Raw genomic sequence first — 20,797 nt, 5'->3', positions numbered from 1 at the left:
ATAAAGAGATATCATTCGTTATGCTCCCTAGTGGCACAGTGTCTTCGGAGCACATGGTGCAGCTTTGTGCTTAATTTCAAAAAAGAAACATTCGTTATTGTTACGAATTATTTGCCTACTATGTGAAATGATTAATCACTCGTCAAATTTCAAGAAAATTGAAATACTTTTTTTGCGTAAATAACAACAGCAATACAAAATGGATTATTACGTAACTAACAACAACTGGAACCACTAATGCTAGTGGAATTCAGCCTATCTAAATCTGTTTTATAATAGGTTACTACCTATTACGTATAAATAACATTCAGGAATTAGTAGCTTGCTCTATGTATCCGAGTAATATCTAACATGCTTAATTTGCGTAAAACTAGAGCGGTTAGACTTCCGAGATCTGATCAACTTGCGAACCATCAGTCATTTACATCTGCTGCAATGGTATTGGCTGAAATCAAGTACCACACCTTGTCACGTTTTAAAACTGATGCCACACCTATTATCTTTCGGATGCACCACTTACCCTCATTTAAAAAAAGAATGTTTACACAGTAGGTGGTTTTATTAATATCAGTAGATCAAACAGGTTTCTTCATGTTTATTTAATTCAGATTGTTTTCGATGTTTTTAATATTCATTTTGTGTCGTTTATTATCATCTTTTTTTTTTTTTTTGTCAGAAAAACACCCCCGTCCCCCAAACAAAAACCTGATTATTTTAAGCCACTCATTTATTGATTTTGTAAAAGTTTAACGACGTTGTGTAACAGGTCTTTGTGAATGAATTAATATTCATATATTTTTTGGTATAATGATTAACTATTTAGTGTTTTACTAATTATTAAACTACAAATTAAAAGTACAAACTGACAGATGAGAGATGCTATCAACCACACTTTGTTATTTTAATGATATACACTGCTGGCCAAAATCTTAAGGCTAACGAACATAAAGAAAAAAAATATGCATTTTGCGTTGTTAGACTCAACCACTTATTTGAGTAGAGCTTCGAGAGATGAAAATAAGAAAAGGAAAAATTAAAAATTAAAAGCTTTTTTGGCATTTAATAGGGAAAATGTGAACACTTTGAAATTAGCCTAAATACTAGGTGGTCAAAAGTTTAAGACCATACCAAAAAGAAGTCCTAAACAGGGTAGGAAATGTCCAACAAGAAGTCTCAGTAGTGAGTTGCACGGCCGTCATTGCGAATAACTTCAAACATTCGCTTGGCATGGTTGATATAAGCGTTTGCAGAATGCTGGCTGGAATGTTATTCCAAGTGGTGAAGTTGGCTTCACGAAGATCATGCACTGTTTGTAATTGACGTCAATTTCTATAAACTTCCCTTGCCATCCACCTCCAAACATTTTCAGTGGGGTTCAGTTCGGGCGAACACGCTGGATGGTCCAAAAAAAATAACGTTATTCGCCATAAAAGTCCTTTGTCCTGCAGGCATAGTAGATTGCAGCGTTGTCCTGCTCAAGGATCCAGTCATTTCCACACAAGCGAGGGCCTTCAATCAGTATGGATGCTCTCTCCAACATGCCAACGTAGCCACCTGCTGTTTGACGCCCCTGTATAACTTGAAGCTCCATTGTTCCATGGAAGGAGAAACACCCCAGATCATGATGTAACCACCTGCACGGTGGGAAATCCTTATCGTTCCAGTAACGTTGGAAGCCATCTGGACCATCCAGATTAAATTTTTTCTTATTAGAGAACAAAACATTCTTCTACATTTCTTCTTCCCATGTGTGGTGCTTCTCAGCAAAGTTTAACCGAGTTGTTTCGTGGTGTGGAAGGAGGCGTGGCTTTTGAATACGTTTACGGTTTTTAAAGCCTTTCTATCGTAGATGTCGTCTTATTGTTCTTGAGCTGCATTCTGCGTCCGTAATATCCTTAATCTGGTTCGACGATCGGTTGGTGTCTTGCCCGACAACCCGTCGAATCCTCCTGCTCAAAGCTGGCGAAATTTTCTTGGGCCGACCATTTGAAATTATCGTTCCGCATTCCTCAGGATCTTTTAAGAAATTTGCAACAGCAGTTGTACTACACCCAATCTCACCAGCGATGGTACGTTGAGAGAGACCTTGCTTTTGCAGCTCGACAATTCTGCCATGTTCAAACTCTGTCAACTTTCTAGCTATTGCCATGTTTTTACCTAATGTAACACAGGAGATGTCAGTGGGACTTGCTGACAACGCTAATGCTTGAACACACATGACAAAATTTCGTTACGTGTTTACCTATTAACACTCCGTTTAAGTATGGTCTTAAACTTTTGACCAGCTGGTATTTAGGCTAATTTCATCGTGTTCACATTTTCCCCATTAAATGCTAAAAAAGTTTTTATTTTTATTTTTATTTTCCCATTTCTTATTTTTATCTTTCGAAGCTCTACTCAAATAAGTGGTTGAGTCTAACAACGCAAAATGCATATTTTTTCTTTATGTTCGTTGGCCTTAAGATTTTAGCCAGCAGTGTATATACAGAAGTGTAAACTTATAATGGTTTACATACAGGAATGAGGCCCATAATGGTTGGCATACAGTACGTCTTATATTAAAACATTGTCATTTATGCTACATAAATCTGCTCCTAACAAAAACAGATAATAGATATAATAACAGACGAAAGGAAATACCCATGACTTGTATGTTCCAAACATTTGTTTACATTATTCACTGATAGAAGTGTTATAAACCGTGAAAATAACTTACACCACAACCACGATAAATTACACAGATTGTTAATCTCAAGTCTTTGTTCCCAAATTTGCGTATTCCATAAGCATTATGTATTTCCAGTCCTATGTATCCCATAAGCAGTATGTATTTCTAGTCTGGTGTATTCCTTGAACATTTATGAGACACAAAGAACAAAACCTAACCTGATGTTTTAGTTTTTTTTCTGTATTATTGAACAGAATGAGAGACAGTCACACAAAATGTACCGGATAGTTTCATAGAAACATCTCTGCATCAGGTTTCAGTACGAATGTTCTCGAAAGCCAGATGGTACCACAAACAGTCTAAACTGCAACACCAAATCACGAAAACTAACAGAAAAACAAGAAACATTTTGTGCAAAAGAATGAAGAAGTTCTGGTGGTCATTTGGGACGATATGTGTGAACTTGTCTCCCACGCTTTAGACATTATGTTTTTGATCTGCACGCACGCGCTTTTGTAAAATATCACTCGGAGTTGAGTCACGTGTTTTTGTGGCGGTAGAAGCTTACGTGTGTTCTCATGGTGAAACAAACATCAGAATAATGGACTGCCTGATGCGTCACCTGGATCTAGCAATTACAGGAGATCAGCATAAGTTCATGAAGACACGATGTTATGTGTAAGTGAAGTAGTGGGCTAGTCTCTACTGTAAGTCGCCAGAGAATGAGCAAAACAGATGCAGTTCTCGTGCATGTTTCAAAAATTTGTGGAGAAAAAAACGTCATATCTTTTTTTATATATCAACGTAGATAACCACAATACTATAGTCGTCCCTAGGAGTAATAACTACAATAATGTTATATCAGACGACGACTGTCCGGTGCAGTTAACAATTGCTAATAATGCTCTGGAACAGTCGCGAATTTTCGAAACCATACCTGGGCCCGGTACTCCAAATGAAAGAATCTTATTCGAAAAAAACCCAAAAAAGTATGGTGCTTTGTGTAATTTCGCGCAAAACTACTTGAGGGCTACCTACACTTACTGTACCCAATTTTTTTTTTTTATGATAGCCAACCACTGCTAGCTCCTTGGCGACTGTAATTGAATACTGGTATTTGGCCATCATGCTCGTAACGCATTTTAACTTCTCTAAATCTCAGGAAACGATTGTTTCTTTTACTGTAATGAGACTCGAACCACGGATAAGCAGTTTTCACGTTAACCGCTGGGCTGCACTGGACTATAACAATGGATCAAGTGAGATTTAGAATTAGTGCAATCTCACTGTAATTGTCCATACATTATTTAATTATTATCTAATTGAATTTGATGTTTTTTGTGTTTTTTACTCAACTTTTTGAGTTTTCAGCATTGTAGAATAAAAGGTCTAAGCTGGCAAAGCATGGAAGCACAAAATAGCCTAAGAAATATAAATTAATTAGGCCTAACAAACATGATAGGGATTATTTGAGTTTATATTAGCCTAACAAATATACAAAATATTTAGACGTATAGTAGCTTAATAAATATGACAAGAATTATTTAGGCCTGAAAATGTGATATAATTAGTTGGGCCTGACAAATATGATAGAAATTAGTTACGCCTATATTAGCTTCACAGATATAATAGAAATTAGTTAGGCGTATCTAAGCCTAAGGTATGATGTAAAGTAGTTAGGCGTATCTAAGCCTAAGGTATGATGTAAAGTAGTTAGGCCTATATTAGCTTCACAGATATAATAGAAATTATTTAGGCGTATCTAAGCCTAAGGTATGATGTAAAGTAGTTAGGCCTATATTATTCCGACAAAAAATATGGAAATTATTTAGCTTTTAATGAGTAGCGCACTTTTCGGCTGCATAAATGATCTGCACTTCCTTGTATATAACCTTTTAAGTAGTCCTTTTGGTTACCACAAGAATAAAAAAAAACAGCTACAGTCGGACGTGAATGTGAGACAGTTTGTGCAACTTTGTGCCAGTTCGGTGGTATAAAAACTTAAACACAATATTATATCCACGTTTGTGTGTCAGGAATGCTTACGGTGTAATGAATAGTTACGTTTATAAATCTTATTTTCTTCATCTCTTTATCGTACGTGCATGACAATAGTTATGTTTATCAGTCCATTGTACGTGCAAAAAACTAGTTAGTGTATTAGAGTATAACATAGGCAATATGCCATAAGTTTGGTCCCGTTGTGTGTGTTTATTGTTAATTGGAAAACTATGCTCACTGCGGGTTTAGAACCTTAATTTTTAACGTTATAATTCAGCAAGTTTATCGCTTAGCCGCCAGGACGAGGACGTAAATGAAACATTTCGAAGTTCTTGTTCCTTCTCTGTCTGAAGTTGCAAGTCGTTTCTAATAATGTATTTAATTTATTAACATTTTGCACGGTATAAAATGTTATTAGTTAGTGACTAAGTAAATGTAATTATAGAATCAATAACACATTTTTGAGCACATTTGTGTTGTAAGATAAGACCCATTTCAAAATACGTGTTCACCTTACCCCTAATTATTGCTTTACATGGGTAAGTTGAATAATTTTTCGTGCATGGAGAAAGATTATCATCTTTCTTTTTTATTAACCTTGTTTTTATCCAGTGGCTGCACTTCATTATTCACGTGCTTTGTGCGAGTTTAACTCCCAGTTTTCAAATATACTTTGGTATTTTAATTACAAGTTTATCTAGTTTTTCGCCCGAAAGAGTAAGGATGCCTACGTTCGAGTCTTAATCTTATGGAATGTTTTTAAATCCATGGACATAGGAGATTTATTTTAAACCCTCACCAGTCATGCACCAGACAATACCAAGTTAAATTGAAAACCAATTAGAGTTTGAACACTGGCTTTCAAATTGAGAAATTGTGATAAAGAGATTCTCTAATTTGATGGTTTACTGGACAAGAACAAACGTTTTTAAAGTGGTTTTATGTTAATGGTTATTGATTGAAGGTTAGATACGTGTACATCGAGGCCGAGTGGTCTTTATAAATTTAGCTGTAATTATGACTGACCACTTCAGAACAAGCTATGTACTTAGAACGGAACTGAAAATTAACTTGGTAATCGAACACTTGAATACCAGTAGTATCAAATTGATATATGTGTTTTAGATGAACAGTACAAAGTGTATCAAATATCCGTGTTTTATATGAACTGTAGAGCAGTATAGAGTGTATCAAATATCCATGTTTTACATGAACTGTAGAACAGTAGAAAGTGTATCAAATATCCATGTTTTACATGAACAGTGGAAAGTGTATCAAATATTCGTGTTTTAGATGGACTGTAGACCAGTAGAAAGTGTATCAAATATTCGTGTTTTACATGAACTGTAGAAAGTGTATCAAATAACCATGTTTTACATGAACAGTAGAAAGTGTATCAAATATTTGTGTTTTAGATGGACTGTAGACCAGTAGAAAGTGTATCAAATATTCGTGTTTTAGATGGACTGTAGAACAGTAGAGAGTGTATCAAATATCCGTGTTTTACATGAACTGTAGAACAGTAGAAAGTGTATCAAATATCCATGTTTTACATGAACTGTAGAACAGTAGAAAGTGTATCAAATATTTGTGTTTTAGATGGACTGTGGACCAGTAGAAAGGGTATCAAATATTCGTGTTTTACATGAACTGTAGAACAGTAGAAAGTGTATCAAATATCCATGTTTTACATGAACAGTAGAAAGTGTATCAAATATTCGTGTTTTAGATAGACTGTAGACCAGTAGAAAGTGTATCAAATATTCATATTTTACATGAACTGTAGAACAGTAGAAAGTGTATCAAATATTCGTGTTTCAGATTAACTGTAGAACAGTAGAAAGTGTATCAAATATCCGTGTTTCAGATTAACTGTAGGACAGTTGAAAGTGTATCAAATATTCGTGTTTCAGATTAACTGTAGGACAGTTGAAAGTGTATCAAATATACGTGTTTCAGTTTAACTGTAGGACAGTTGAAAGTGTATCAAATATACGTGTTTCAGATTAACTGTAGGACAGTTGAAAGTGTATCAAATATTCGTGTTTCAGGTTAACTGTAGGACAGTTGAAAGTGTATCAAATATACGTGTTTCAGATTAACTGTAGGACAGTTGAAAGTGTATCAAATATACGTGTTTCAGATTAACTGTAGGACAGTTGAAAGTGTATCAAATATTCGTGTTTCAGGTTAACTGTAGGACAGTTGAAAGTGTATCAAATATTCGTGTTTCAGGTTAACTGTAGGACAGTTGAAAGTGTATCAAATATACGTGTTTCAGATTAACTGTAGGACAGTAGAATGTGTATCAAATATACGTGTTTCAGATTAACTGTAGGACAGTAGAATGTGTATCAAATATACGTGTTTCAGATTAACTGTAGGACAGTTGAAAGTGTATCAAATATACGTGTTTCAGATTAACTGTAGGACAGTTGAAAGTGTATCAAATATACGTGTTTCAGATTAACTGTAGGACAGTTGAAAGTGTATCAAATATACGTGTTTCAGATTAACTGTAGGACAGTTGAAAGTGTATCAAATATACGTGTTTCAGATTAACTGTAGGACAGTAGAATGTGTATCAAATATACGTGTTTCAGATTAACTGTAGGACAGTAGAATGTGTATCAAATATTCGTGTTTCAGGTTAACTGTAGGACAGTTGAAAGTGTATCAAATATTCGTGTTTCAGGTTAACTGTAGGACAGTTGAAAGTGTATCAAATATTCGTGTTTCAGGTTAACTGTAGGACAGTTGAAAGTGTATCAAATATTCGTGTTTCAGGTTAACTGTAGGACAGTTGAAAGTGTATCAAATATTCGTGTTTCAGGTTAACTCTAGGACAGTTGAAAGTGTATCAAATATCTGTTTCAGGTTAACTGTAGGACAGTAGAAAGTGTATCAAGTGGTTTGTTTTTGTAATAAAATGTGACACACAATGTGATGTTTTAATTTGTAATAAGCAGAAAATGTATTTTGGTACAGTTTTAAGTTATTGTTTACTTCTTACGTATCGGAAAGCCGTTTTAATGGAAAACAAAACGAAGCAAATAATCAGAAAATGTTTTTGTTACAACCAGTTTTTCGTTAAGTTCTGGTATTTGTGTAGTTTTCATTGTTAGCGACTTTGTAGGAATAGTAACTCTGTAGGTAGAGTTGGATGACAGCTTTCAGAATTGTTATTGTCTTAGATCGGTTTGTGCGTGTTTGTTAATAAGTGATACTTCGTTACTTATCTTTGTCAGTGAAAGTCTATGAAGCAAAAAATCCCTGTACTCTAGTATAGTTTATTTCTTTAAATATATTAAACTTATTGAGGTTGATGTCCTAAAATTCTCATAATGGTATATGAAATTAAAACGGGTCGTTGACTCTTTATTTCTATTTTGACATTGTTGTTACACTGAACAGTTGGAAAGAATATTTGTAATCTTAATGTAATCTCATTGTTAGAAATACTTTCACGTGGACAAAAATGCAATTTAACTGAAAAAAATGTGTGGTTTCTTTCTTATCTAACGTCCTGTTTTGATGAACAATGCAGTTCTTGAACTGATATCTTATTGGGTTAAGAAGGAAACAATAACATTTATAAATAAAGATGGCTGAGCGGTAAACTTAAAAGACTTTTATAACAGCAAAATTCAAGGCTTTATCCTTGCTTTAAGTTAAACACGTAGTCTATTCATTCACTGTTGAGCTGTTGTAAACTATTGTAAAGATGTTCTCCTCCTGACATCTAGTGAGTAAATATGAAAACGTGCTAAGGGAATAGTTTTGCACAAAATTTAAATTTAGTTTATAATACGATAAATTATGAATACAAACATTAAATAATTTTTCAGTTCACAACAATAAAAACAAGTTAAAAGTTGCATATTTTACTGCAACTAAATTAATTAAATATAAAAAAAAACATGTTAAAACAGGTGGATAATAAAAGAAAATATTTATTTTCTGGGGAATACATTATATATTTCCAAAGAGAATTTGATTGTCTCCTTCGGATATGAACGAAACAGACTAGTAATATGTCAAAACATATAGTATGTTCCGAAAAACAAAGTTCCTCAATATGCTTGTGAATTGTTGTTTATTCATTTTATAATGTGCTTTCTTACGAAAGTAAAGGAAATTGTATTACATATACATAAAACTAATACTATATGAGTAAACAATGTGAAATGTAAAATTATTGGATATGTGCCAAAACAACAATTTTGTATGTTTAACCGATGCAGTTTAGAATCGGCTGAAATTCTTACGTATAAACCATATTATGTGTATGTGACTGTATATATTACTTTAATAAACTATTTAGGTAAAGTATTCACGATGAAACTAAGTAGGATGTATGGGAAATGCCTGTTGTAGAAACAAGTATGGAGTACGTTGTTCAATGTGTTACTTTTATGGACACTGTGTGCGAAAGAATGTTACGAGACACAATAAGTTGTCTGGATATTTTTGTTTTTAGGCCTGGCATGGCCATGTGATTAGAGCGCTTGACTCGTAATATGAGAGTCGCGGGTTCGAATACTCGTCACATCAAACATACTTTCCCTTTCAGCCTTGGAGGCGTTATAGTATGACGGTCAATTCTACTATGAAGAGTAGCCCAAGAGTTGGTGGCGGATGGTGATGACTAGCTGCCTTCCCTTTAGTTTTACGCGGCTAAAATTAGGTACGGCTATTGCAGATAGCCCTCGTGTAGCTTTGTGTGAAATTCAAAACAAACTAAATCAATTTCTGTTTTTCTGCATTTTCTTTTCCATTTACTGTTTCATTCAAGTTTGTAGGATGAAAGTTCAAATTGAAATAATTTAAAATCGTTATAAAATAAAAAAAAAATATCTGACTGGTAGGATATATAAAAATTATATTAATTCAGTTTTTGGTCCTGTAAATACTATGCAACACAAATTATGTTTTTGGATAGTATGTGTTATTTCTTAATTGCTTATGTTGTGAAAGTACAGAAAATAGTCATTATTCCCATCAAACTTTGCTTTTGTGACTTGGATAATGAAATTTAGAAATTAACCTATTTTCTATGTAAAAACTGACAAATTTGAACATTTTCATTTACATAAGGTTTGAATAAAACAACATATGAATCAAGATTTACATTTATACTAAGTTATACAAAAATAAAAATGTTTAGAAGTGAGCAGTTTTCAGAGATTTGCGACTGTAAGATAAATCACTTTCATGTATCAGCCTCCAAATATAGTCTTGGCATTCGACTTTATTAGACCAGGATCTCTGATCAAGTCATTGAAGCCTCTTTGGTTGGGGTAGTATGGGTTTCTCTCATCAGTTGCACGTCTGAAATTGTAATCTGGATCTTCAATGTCTACCTCCTCTTCTGATTTGCTGCTTCTTTCTGAGGATGGCTGTTTACACTCTAGCAGAATGGGTATAAATGGAGCTCAAGGCAGTGTATCACTGGAGTGATGGATGATGGAAGGTTCAGATACATAATAGCAGATGCATTCTTGCCTGTCCAATGTTTGGAAGGGTCCACCATGCAGAAGTAGCAATTGCTTGAGTTGTCAGTGGGTTCACACCATATTCTTGGAATAGCAAACTTCATGGCTCTCTTTTTCCCCCCTGTACCATCTTGCAAAAGAGCAAAATAAAATTTTTATTATGAAGAATAAATGTTTCATCCACAACTAATGGGTAAGAGGTTCATGCAAAATAGTTTGTGATATTTTTTCTATAGTATTGGAAATTTAAAAAAAAATTAATTAAAAGATATTTAAATTTTAAAAAGTCTAAAATTTGTATAATATAAAATCTTACTATTCAAGCAAGCAGGAATTGTCTGCCTTACCTTCTAGAGTTTTTTTGCAGTGCTCACAGGTAAAATGAGGTGCCCAGGGTTTGTCTTGATCCCCAACAGGCATGCCAAAATATGCCTTGTAGGCTTCACACATTTTAACAAATGCTGTCACAGAGTACTTTTTCACTCTTGTCTTGATAAATTGGCCACATACATAGCGGAATGTGTCTCAAGAATGCTTGCAGCTTCTTTATGCTATCTCTGATAAAATCAGATAGGTCTATGTGTTCATTTAGGCAGCTAGAACTAAACTGAAGTAGTGAGTGGTGAGCCTTTGTATATGTTCCTCTGGAAAGTTCTAGAAAATTTTAAAAGGTTCTTGAAAATTCCTGTAAGTTCTACAACATTTTAGAAAGTTCTTGAAAATTCTCTATCAGCTACTCAGCACTGAATCTACGTGTAATGTTCTGGAAAATTCTAAAAAGGTCTTGAAAATTCTCATAAGTTCTACGACATTCTAGAAAGTTCTTGTAAATTTTCTATCAGCTACTCAGCACTGAATCTACGTGTAATGTTCTGGAAAATGGGTAAATTTGAAAATTGCATTACCCAGGTCACAGAAACAAAGTTTGAAGAGAAAAATAGGTCTTTTCCATTTACTTCAGGCATAAGCAATTGGGAAATAACACTTTCTGCCCAGGAACAAGGAAAAGTAAAAATTTTGTTACATTGTGTAATCGTTTTTAGTTTCTTTATTAAACCATGTAATTGTTGATCTCACTGATCACACAGGCCTGTAAACTTACTTCATGTTGTTTTAACAATTAGGAAATAATCTATTTTTCACTTAGCTCAAATTATTATTTCATTTACCACAATGAACATTTTTATTATTACGTTTGTTATGTGTGGGTTCTAGAACAATAGATAAGACTTGCGTAGCAATTGGTCTTGAGAAATCTATAACCAATGGTTGTCAACATTTTAAACATAATAAAATGCCACCCGATTTCAGTGAAAGTGATACTCACTTAAAAGTACATATGACGTTTTTAAAAGAAAATGTAATGGAGAAAATGTATATCATTTTTGTATCTGGCAAACAGGAAATACCGTAGAACATCTGAACGTTTTAAGACAATAAAACAATAACAGGCCTTTGTTATTTATATATTTTGATTATCTTTCCACTCCATTTATTGGACATTAATATTTATACTTGTGATTTCATACAGGAAAATAAACTTCATTGTAACATGACTGTTTAAAAATTTACCATAATTAATTTTGACCTGTTTTTAATATTTAATGCTATTACTATTTTAGCTTTTGACAAAGCAAGTGGGTGCTCTTCGTGAAGTTAACGATTCTCGATTGAAGATCTATGAGCAGCTAGAAAGTAGTATCACGGACCTAGAAAGGACCAATCAGCGATTGCGAAAAGAATCACTGGAAGACAAGAAACGAATTAAAAGGTAAATAGTGAGTTGAATGTTTCAAATTAATAAAAACTGGGCATGTGCAAGATATTTTTGAAATGAAGTTAAAAGTGCAGTCAATATTTTGAACTATAGTTAAGAGAATTAATAATTATTTTATTTGAACATGTTTTTGCCTTATTTCAAATATTTTAGACATGTTAATCATTCTGATAAGAACAAGTTTTTTGACCTGAAATGTACAAATGTCAAGATTCTGTTTTTCATTTTCAGTTTATAAATGAACTGCATACCTTCATTGATTGTGGGATAGTTTATATTGAGTGTATCTGTAGTTACATTTTACCACTTCATGATTTGGGCTTGTGAATAAATATACTTATACTTCAAGTTTTTGAAATCAGTATAAGTGTTGCTGGAGTTAGAAAAATTATTCTTCCAGGAAGGTATAATTTTATTTTAAAAACTGGAATATTCCATTCTGATAGATGTAAATTTTTTCTTTAAGCCTTAGTAACAATGTTGAGGCCTTAGAAATGAAATGTGAAGAGCTTCAACAGCTCGGAGATGACTGGAAGAAGGCATCAGAACGTCAGTCGAAACGAGCAAGAGCTGAAACTTTGACGGTGATTCCTGAAACAGGTTTGAAAGAAAACCTGAGGCGAGTGCTGAGCTTAGACAGTGGCTTCCATGATGATGAATTTTCCAGAAACCAGGTCCAGTCTTATCAGAGTATTAGATAGAAAATGAACCCTTTAATTGTTTGCTATTCAATCTGTTTTGTAGGTAGATAATATCACTTTGAAAATAAAATCACAGCTATTTTAGAAACAGTGGTCTTTCATTTTTTCTATATTTAATTTGTTGTTAGTTGATGTTGCAAGAGGGTACTGGTCGATATTTAATATTCAAAATGTTATTAATCCTGCTTTGAAGTTGTATCATAAAGGGTTTGAAATTTTTATCATGACGTCTCATTTATATTTAAAGCTCAGTTCTTAAAAGTGCTTTTGTTGAGCTGTGAAGAGATGGATGAATTGAGTAGATCAATTTACTCTACCAGCTCTCATTTTAGGGAAGTTAATTATTTTAAATAAACTGTTGAGATTTATTTTATAAGATATCTCTCTAAGCTGACCTTTAATATAGAAATATTAAGGTCATATATTCTAACTTTAAATGAAAACAAGTTTCATCTGATCTTGGCAGAAAATACGTAAGTAAAATGGTTAGTTTAGCTCTAACTATGCTGAACACAACATTATTATGATCTTGGCAGAAAATATACAAGTAAAATGGTTAGTCTAGTTTGTTATGTTGAACACAACATTAAGTAAGAAATGTTCATATGAGAAAAATAACTCATCTCAAAAATTTGTGAGATTAATTCTCACAAATTTTATTACTACTGTACATAACAAATGTGTGTTCTTAATATACAAGTCTATCATTGAGTGTACTATAAGCTGTGTGAACAACATTGACTGTACCATAAGCTGTGTGAACAACAAACATTGACTCTACCATAAGCTGTATGAACAACAAACATTGACTCTACCATAAGCTGTATGAACAACAAATTTTAAATCTGTCACAACCTTTTCTATACATATGTAATGTGTTTGCCATAAACCTGTACATAATTTTCATAATCTTTCTAATCACAGGACATTTATACTGACCAGGAAGTTATCAGTCTAAGAGCCTCATTGTCCAAACTCAAATGCCAGTTGGCCAAAGAACAAGAAGAAAAGTTTGATTTAGAGGCTGAGATTTCAGTATTAATACAAGTATGTCTTTATATGTTCCATTGTACATTTAGCATATTCTGATGATTAAACTGAATTCTTTTGCATTATGTTGTAAGAATCCTACTACCAAAGTATATCTCTCACTGTTGGATCAGCTTACTGTTAAAATTATGTGCCTATATTTTAAGAATATTCTGTATGTTTAGTCATTATTATTCCAACGTATGTTAATAAAGACAAGGATAAGGAAGAAGTTGACCCTGATTTATTACCAATTGTTAAAAGTATTGATATGTAGTTAGTTGAAAGAAAGTATTACAAGTCATTAAAGTAATTTCACTTTAACAATTGTATTTAATAAAATAAAACTGAGTGTGTATCATGACAGTACATTTTGTAATTGAAGGTTTTAGATATGGAAACACCTGAAATTGGTATCAATATGTACAGTAGTTAATTTGTAAAGAGTATAGACAGTAATTTTCTTTGACCAGTTATTGCTCATTGGTTGATACTTCTGTAGGAGAATGCCCACCTGCAATACGAACTACAGGTTGTTCAAGAAGAAAAACAATCCAGTTTAGATGTTGAACTTCAGACAGGAATTAACAAAAGGTTGGTTATTCTTATTCATTTCTTTCTTCCATAGTGGAGACAAAAGTGGACTTGCCATACTATAATTTGGGGTTTAATTCCAGCAGATAGCCCAGTGTGGTTTTACTTTAAAACCAACCAAAACAGTTTTTTTTTCTGTGAAAGAATAAAGATAAAACTGGAGTAGATACACAGATATACTTATTTCCTGATGACTCTCCTTTTATGGAAATTTTAAAAAACATATCTGCATTATTTTATGTTGTTTTTTTATGATTGGATCACAGCATAGACAATTGTAGAACACTAAGTATTCATGTCAGTCTAAATTCATGTCCAGGTTAAATGAGTCTGATATGAAAAACAAATTATACATTTGTATGTGTGAAAAATAGACAACATTAATAATATGTATATGAAACACTGTATTTCTTAATTCTTGTGAACAAAATCAATCTTCAATGAATTTGGCATATTTCGTTTATTAATTATCCATTCATTTTCAAGTGCATTCTATCAACATTGTTCTATATTTTATACAATATCAGTGTAAATTGAATCTTTTAACACGTTTTATTTTTAATGGTCATTGTTAGGAAAAGATGAACAAATCATTTTTGTAACTTGGCTTTGAATTATTAGTCCTAAAATTATTGTTTACACGTTTGGCATAGCCAAGTGATTAGGGGGCTTGAGTCATGACCTGAGGGTCACAGGTTTAAATATCCATCCCACCAAACATGCTCGTCCTTTCAGCCATGGAAACATTATAATGTGAGGGTCAATCCCAATATTCATTGGTAAAAGAGTAGCCCAAGAGTTGGTGGTGGGTTTTGATGACTACCTGCCTTCCTTTTAGTCATTCACTGGTAAATTAGGGATGGTCAGTAAAGATAGCCCTCAGAAGCTTTGCACGAAATTCAAAACAAACCTTTTTTTACAATATTCATGTTATTTTTTATTTATCAATTATGTATGGGAATTGTTTCATAGATTTTGAAGAAACTCTATGTAAAAATAATAAGTGTAGTTTAGGACGTACAACTGCTGCATGATAATTGAGAAGAAAAAAAAACTTACTTTGTCATTAAGTTGCTTTCTAATACATTTTATGTTTTGTATGCATTCACATTCAGCAGATATCGTGAAGATATTGCTGTGAGCTAGAATGTTAAAGTAATTGAATAGAAGAGCTCAGGATGGAAATTTAAGACTCAGCTAGCAGTTGGTAACATACACTATTTTATTAACAAGAAATCCTTCAAGTCTTCTTCCAGTACCTTATCTTACTTCATCATGCTTCCCTACATTTATTTTCTAGTTGTGTCATATCTTGCATCTTCATGTCTCCCTCAACTTTCCTTCCAGTAGTATCACATCTTATGTCTTCAAGTATCCCTTAACTTTTCTTCTATTAGTATTGTACCTTATGTCTTCATGTCTCCCTCAACGTTTCTTTCAGTAGTATCATATCTTACATCTTCATGTCTCCCTTAACGTTTCTTTCAGTAGTATCATATCTTACATCTTCATGTCTCCCTTAACGTTTCTTTCAGTAGTATCATATCTTACATCTTCATGTCTCCCTTAACTTTTCTTCTATTAGTATCATATCTTACATCTTCATGTCTCCCTTAACTTTTCTTCTATTAGTATTATACCTTATGTCTTCGTGCCTCCTTCAACGTTACTTTCGGTAGTATCATATCTTACATCTTCATGTCTCCCTTAACTTTTCTTCTATTAGTATCATATCTTACATCTTCATGTCTCCCTTATCTTTTCATCTTTGTATTGTGTGTCTTCGTGCCTCCTTCAACATTACTTTCGGTATCATATCTTACATCTTCATGTCTCCCTTAACTTTTCTTCTATTAGTATCATATCTTACATCTTCATGTCTCCCTTAACTTTTCTTCTATTAGTATTATACCTTATGTCTTCGTGCCTCCTTCAACGTTACTTTCGGTAGTATCATATCTTACATCTTCATGTCTCCCTTAACTTTTCTTCTATTAGTATCATATCTTACATCTTCATGTCTCCCTTAACTTTTCTTCTATTAGTATTGTACCTTATGTCTTCGTGCCTCTTCAGCGTTACTTTCAGTGGTATCATATCTTACATCTTCATGTCTCCCTTAACTTTTCTTCTATTAGTATTATACCTTATGTCTTCGTGCCTCCTTCAGCGTTACTTTCAGTAGTATCATATCTTACATCTTCATGTCTCCTTAACTTTTCTTCTATTAGTATTGTACCTTATGTCTTCGTGCCTCCTTCAACGTTACTTTCAGTAGTATCATATCTTACATCTTCATGTCTCCCTTAACTTTTCTTCTATTAGTATTGTACCTTATGTCTTCGTGCCTCCTTCAACGTTACTTTCAGTAGTATCATATCTTACATCTTCATGTCTCCCTTAACTTTTCTTCTATTAGTATTGTACCTTACATCTTCGTGTCTCGTTCAACTCTTTAGCTAGTACTGTATGTCACTGGAAAACATTCATTTTGAATTATGCTAAACTTTTGACTTGAATCAGTACTTTTGCACATCTATATTAGAGTATATTAAAATGCGTGTATATATATTATTGTTTCATTGTTTAAAAGTTAGCCATGCTTCCAAGGTGGTTACATGGGTTTTCTTTAGTTTTTACGTCTTTATGACATATAACTGGTTATGTATCACATTACCTTGTCTGGAAAAGAGAAAGAAAGAAAACTAATTTGTTTATTGAAACAGTTAAATAAATAACATCAGTAAATTAGTTTATGGCTGTTTTACTTATACTGTTCTTGTAACAAACCTTTAGTTCACTTGAAACTTGCCCCCGCTAGTACAGCGGTAAGTCTACGGATTTGCAACACTAAAATCAGGGGTTCGATTCCCCTCGGTGGGCTCAGCAGATAGCTTAATGTGGCTTTGCTATAAGAAAAAACACTTGAAACTTCAAAATAACAGTCTGAAATAGAGAATTAATGTTTTAAAGAAAAGAGATTCAAATACAGAAATTATTTGTTCTTGTTTAAGTGCACAGAAGGCTATCTGCATTGATGATATCCAGAAATCTAACATTATATGTTGTCAAGCTTAGTCTCTGGAGGATCACAGGCAGGAGAATAATAATATTTAAAGAAACTTGGTGTAAACCAATCACTTAATCAGGAATATTTAATAACTGATTATCTGCCTTCAGACGCTGTCACATGCTCTACCACTGATGGTGAGTAGAGCACAGGTAGTACATGCTATAGCTTTAACTACTAACAAACAAGATATTAAAAAAAAAAACATGTCTTAAATCTGAAGTTAGTAAGTTGATTAGATTTTATAAACTTGTCTTATAATGACTTGTGAACTGTTGTTGAAGATATATTTATGAGTGTTCTAGTTTAAGTGTTTTGATAAATATTGAAGCTTCAAAGGATAATAGAAAACTGTAATATATCCAAACAAAAGTGTGTGAGCTAGGAGGAGTTACAGTAATAAAAGGGGAAGATTTGATCACTGATATTTGCATCTCTTTCTTCGTAGGAAAGACTCTTGTCCAGATTGTGAGTTTGCCATGTCATCCACCAGTAATTGTGACAATGAAGAGGTCTTGGACTGTGATGTTGAAGCTGAGGAAGTTACTGAGATTGGAGAATGTAGTTTGGTTCAGTTAAGAAATGGTGTTTTGGCCTATGGTAGCCAAGAATCCCTACTGTCAATTACTAATGCATTAGAATCTAAACTTCACAGCAGTAACATACACAAAGGTGTATCTCTTTTGAGTGAATTGGATGATCAGTACAGAGAACTGATTGAAAAGTATGAAGACATGTTGAGTTCTCGTAGGCTTCATCATGGGAAACAAAAATCCCAGAGCTCAGGTGTTGAAGATTGCAAGGGTGCCAAAAGAAACAACAATGAATTTAATGAAGATGTAGACAAAGGATGTGATAGTACAAATAATGAAACTGATGTCAAGCAAACAAGAAATCACTTAACTGCTACATTACAGTGGTCATCTACACTGCCAGAACTCTCTAGATCCAAGTTGGCCACTGAAGAGCTATCAGATTCTTCTCTTTCCTCTGGGTTTTCTGAAATCTCGGATCGTATTATGGTTGATCAGGAAATTCAGACTGAATCTTTTTCTGAAGCCAAAACAGAACAAATGTCTTCCACAAAAACGTTGGATGTATCATCATCATCACCAGATTCTCTAAATGATCAATTTAGTTGTAGTCCTCCTGAGTACAAGCGGTTGTTTAAAGAAATATTTGAAGTTCTAAAACAATCACTTTCTGTTGACCATGAAGAAAACATACAGCTACCTCAAAACTTTTCACCACAGAAGAGTGTTATATCACTAGGAGAACAGACATCAAAGAGCTCTCTCTCTCCAAACAACATGCCCATCATTTCTGGAGCCAGTCGTGGTTCTAGGTCAAACTCTGCTGGTTGTAAAAGTCCTAACATTTCTGAAAACAAAAATATGAAGAAAAACAGTTCTCTTAATGGCAGACTTTCTGGACAGACACATACTTCTTTCACAAAGTCCCCTAATTGTAAAGGCTCCAAACGATCAGCTTGGATATCTTTTCAAGACTTTACTCTTCCAAGACCATTCTCACATCATACTTTCCAGGTTAGGCTTGCTGGAAATTTATCCTATGCAGATGTGCTGAAGAAAGGGATACATGTAGAAAGGGATACGGGCTTGCAAAACGGTGGTCTGTTCTAACAGAGGCAACCTGAGTTACAGTTGTTGTAACTGATGAGACGACCAGTTGGGCCAGATTCAAGACTATCTTGACTAGAGCTTTGGATTTAGAATGTTATTGTTTTACACTAACAAAGTACCAGAAACCTTTATTATGCCCAAAAAGATTCAAGATGTTTGATATACAAAGTATTTATAGGGTTTTTGGTTTGAGGTCTTTCTTTCCTTTTATTTGTTAACAACAACAGTATAAATCTTGTTGACAGCTGTATTCCTAAGGGCAACAGACTTGGTGCTTTGTTCATTTATTGTTATTGTTAAAGTGATATAGAAAAGGTTGTGATTTGGCATTTGTGAGTAAATATATATACCACTGTTTCCCTGATGGTTCAAAGCATTTCACAAGAAACTGCTGTCTTTGTTACTTATGTTATGCAGGGTTCTTATATATTTTCACCATATTTAAACTGTGTGGAATAACTGTTAGCCATAAGAATTTTAATATTGACATATTTGTGTGTGACATAACCCAGTCATTTTGTTTATCTTACCACTCCTGGGAGACAGGCTTGCATTTCCTCATTTCAGGTATATTAATGAGTATTAACATTTGTGTAGTTTTACATAAGGTTTAAATTGAATTAACTAGAAATTGTTGAAAATGTTTTTGTTACAGAAGAGGAATTTATAGAATAAAGATATATATAAACAGTAACAAAACATAAACATGGTTTGTATTTTATGGTAAAAATTGTACTTTGACACCTAAGGTTTCTGTTAGAAAGCCATCCATCATGTGTTTTGAAGAGTTGTAAACAAATGTTTTGGTCTATATAACAAAACTTTTGGTACACTTCTGTTTTACATTCTTCATATGTAAATTCCAGTATGTTCTTATAGTCTAATAAGGACTCATAAAACCTATACTGCCCTTTAAAAAAATCCAAATTCAGCTGGACGTTGCATAGCTATAACACATGAAATTTTTATATCTGTTAACATATGAATGCATATATGTATATACAGATATGTCTTGTGAATTTCTATAACGCTATATATCTATATAAACATGTATAAACACACATATAATAAAAGCTATATATATATAAATTATTTTCTTAACATGAATATACCTGGATTTATTTCTCAGTTAACTAACATAAGTACCTAAGTCTGTGTGACTTGGAAATAATCATTGGTTTCCAGATGAATTGTTTACTAAGATTAGTTTCAAAGAAGTAAAACTATAATAAAACAATAACAAATGGTACATATCATGTCCAGTAAGTAGTACTGATGTTGTTCTTTATATCAAGTGGTAGCATGTGGTAAGTAGTACATATTTGGTACTGATGTTGTTACTTTATACTTACTGGTAAGTAGTACATATTTGGTACTGATGTTGTTACTTTATACTTACTGGTAAGTAGTACATATTTGGTACTGATGTTGTTACTTTATACTTACTGGTAGGTAGTACATATTTGGTACTGATGTTGTTACTTTATACTTACTGGTAAGTAGTACATATTTGGTACTGATGTTGTTACTTTATACTTACTGGTAAGTAGTACATATTTGGTACTAATGTTGTTACTTTATACTTACTGGTAAGTAGTTCATATTTGGTACTAATGTTGTTACTTTATACTTACTGGTAAGTAGTTCATATTTGGTACTGATGTTGTTACTTTATACTTGCTGGTAAGTAGTACATATTTGGTACTGATGTTGTTACTCTATACTTACTGGTAAGTAGTACATATTTGGTACTGATGTTGTTACTTTATACTTACTGGTAAGTAGTACATATTTGGTACTGATGTTGTTACTTTATACT

General features: G+C 33.1%; 1 protein-coding gene across 4 annotated transcripts in view; it reads left to right on the top strand.

Annotated features, from left to right (window-relative positions):
* LOC143238480 (cerebellar degeneration-related protein 2-like) overlaps window positions 1–20,070 on the top strand; it is a 73,785-nt gene extending 53,715 nt beyond the window's left edge. For all 4 annotated transcript variants that reach the window (XM_076478750.1, XM_076478751.1, XM_076478752.1 and 1 more), the window contains 5 exons: window positions 11,787–11,935; window positions 12,408–12,615; window positions 13,567–13,689; window positions 14,174–14,265; window positions 17,784–20,070. In XM_076478750.1, the coding sequence (XP_076334865.1) occupies window positions 11,787–11,935; window positions 12,408–12,615; window positions 13,567–13,689; window positions 14,174–14,265; window positions 17,784–18,978 (1,767 nt within the window). In that variant the 3' untranslated portion in view covers window positions 18,979–20,070. The remainder of the gene's footprint in view (window positions 1–11,786; window positions 11,936–12,407; window positions 12,616–13,566; window positions 13,690–14,173; window positions 14,266–17,783) is intronic.
* The last annotated feature ends 727 nt before the right edge of the window (window positions 20,071–20,797 follow it).

This window comes from Tachypleus tridentatus, chromosome 13 (genome assembly GCF_004210375.1).
Source record: "Tachypleus tridentatus isolate NWPU-2018 chromosome 13, ASM421037v1, whole genome shotgun sequence".
In the NCBI taxonomy this organism is placed as follows: Eukaryota; Metazoa; Arthropoda; class Merostomata; order Xiphosura; family Limulidae; genus Tachypleus; species Tachypleus tridentatus.
The sequence above is the reverse complement of the archived record's forward strand: the minus strand, read 5'-3'. Positions and strand labels throughout refer to the sequence as shown.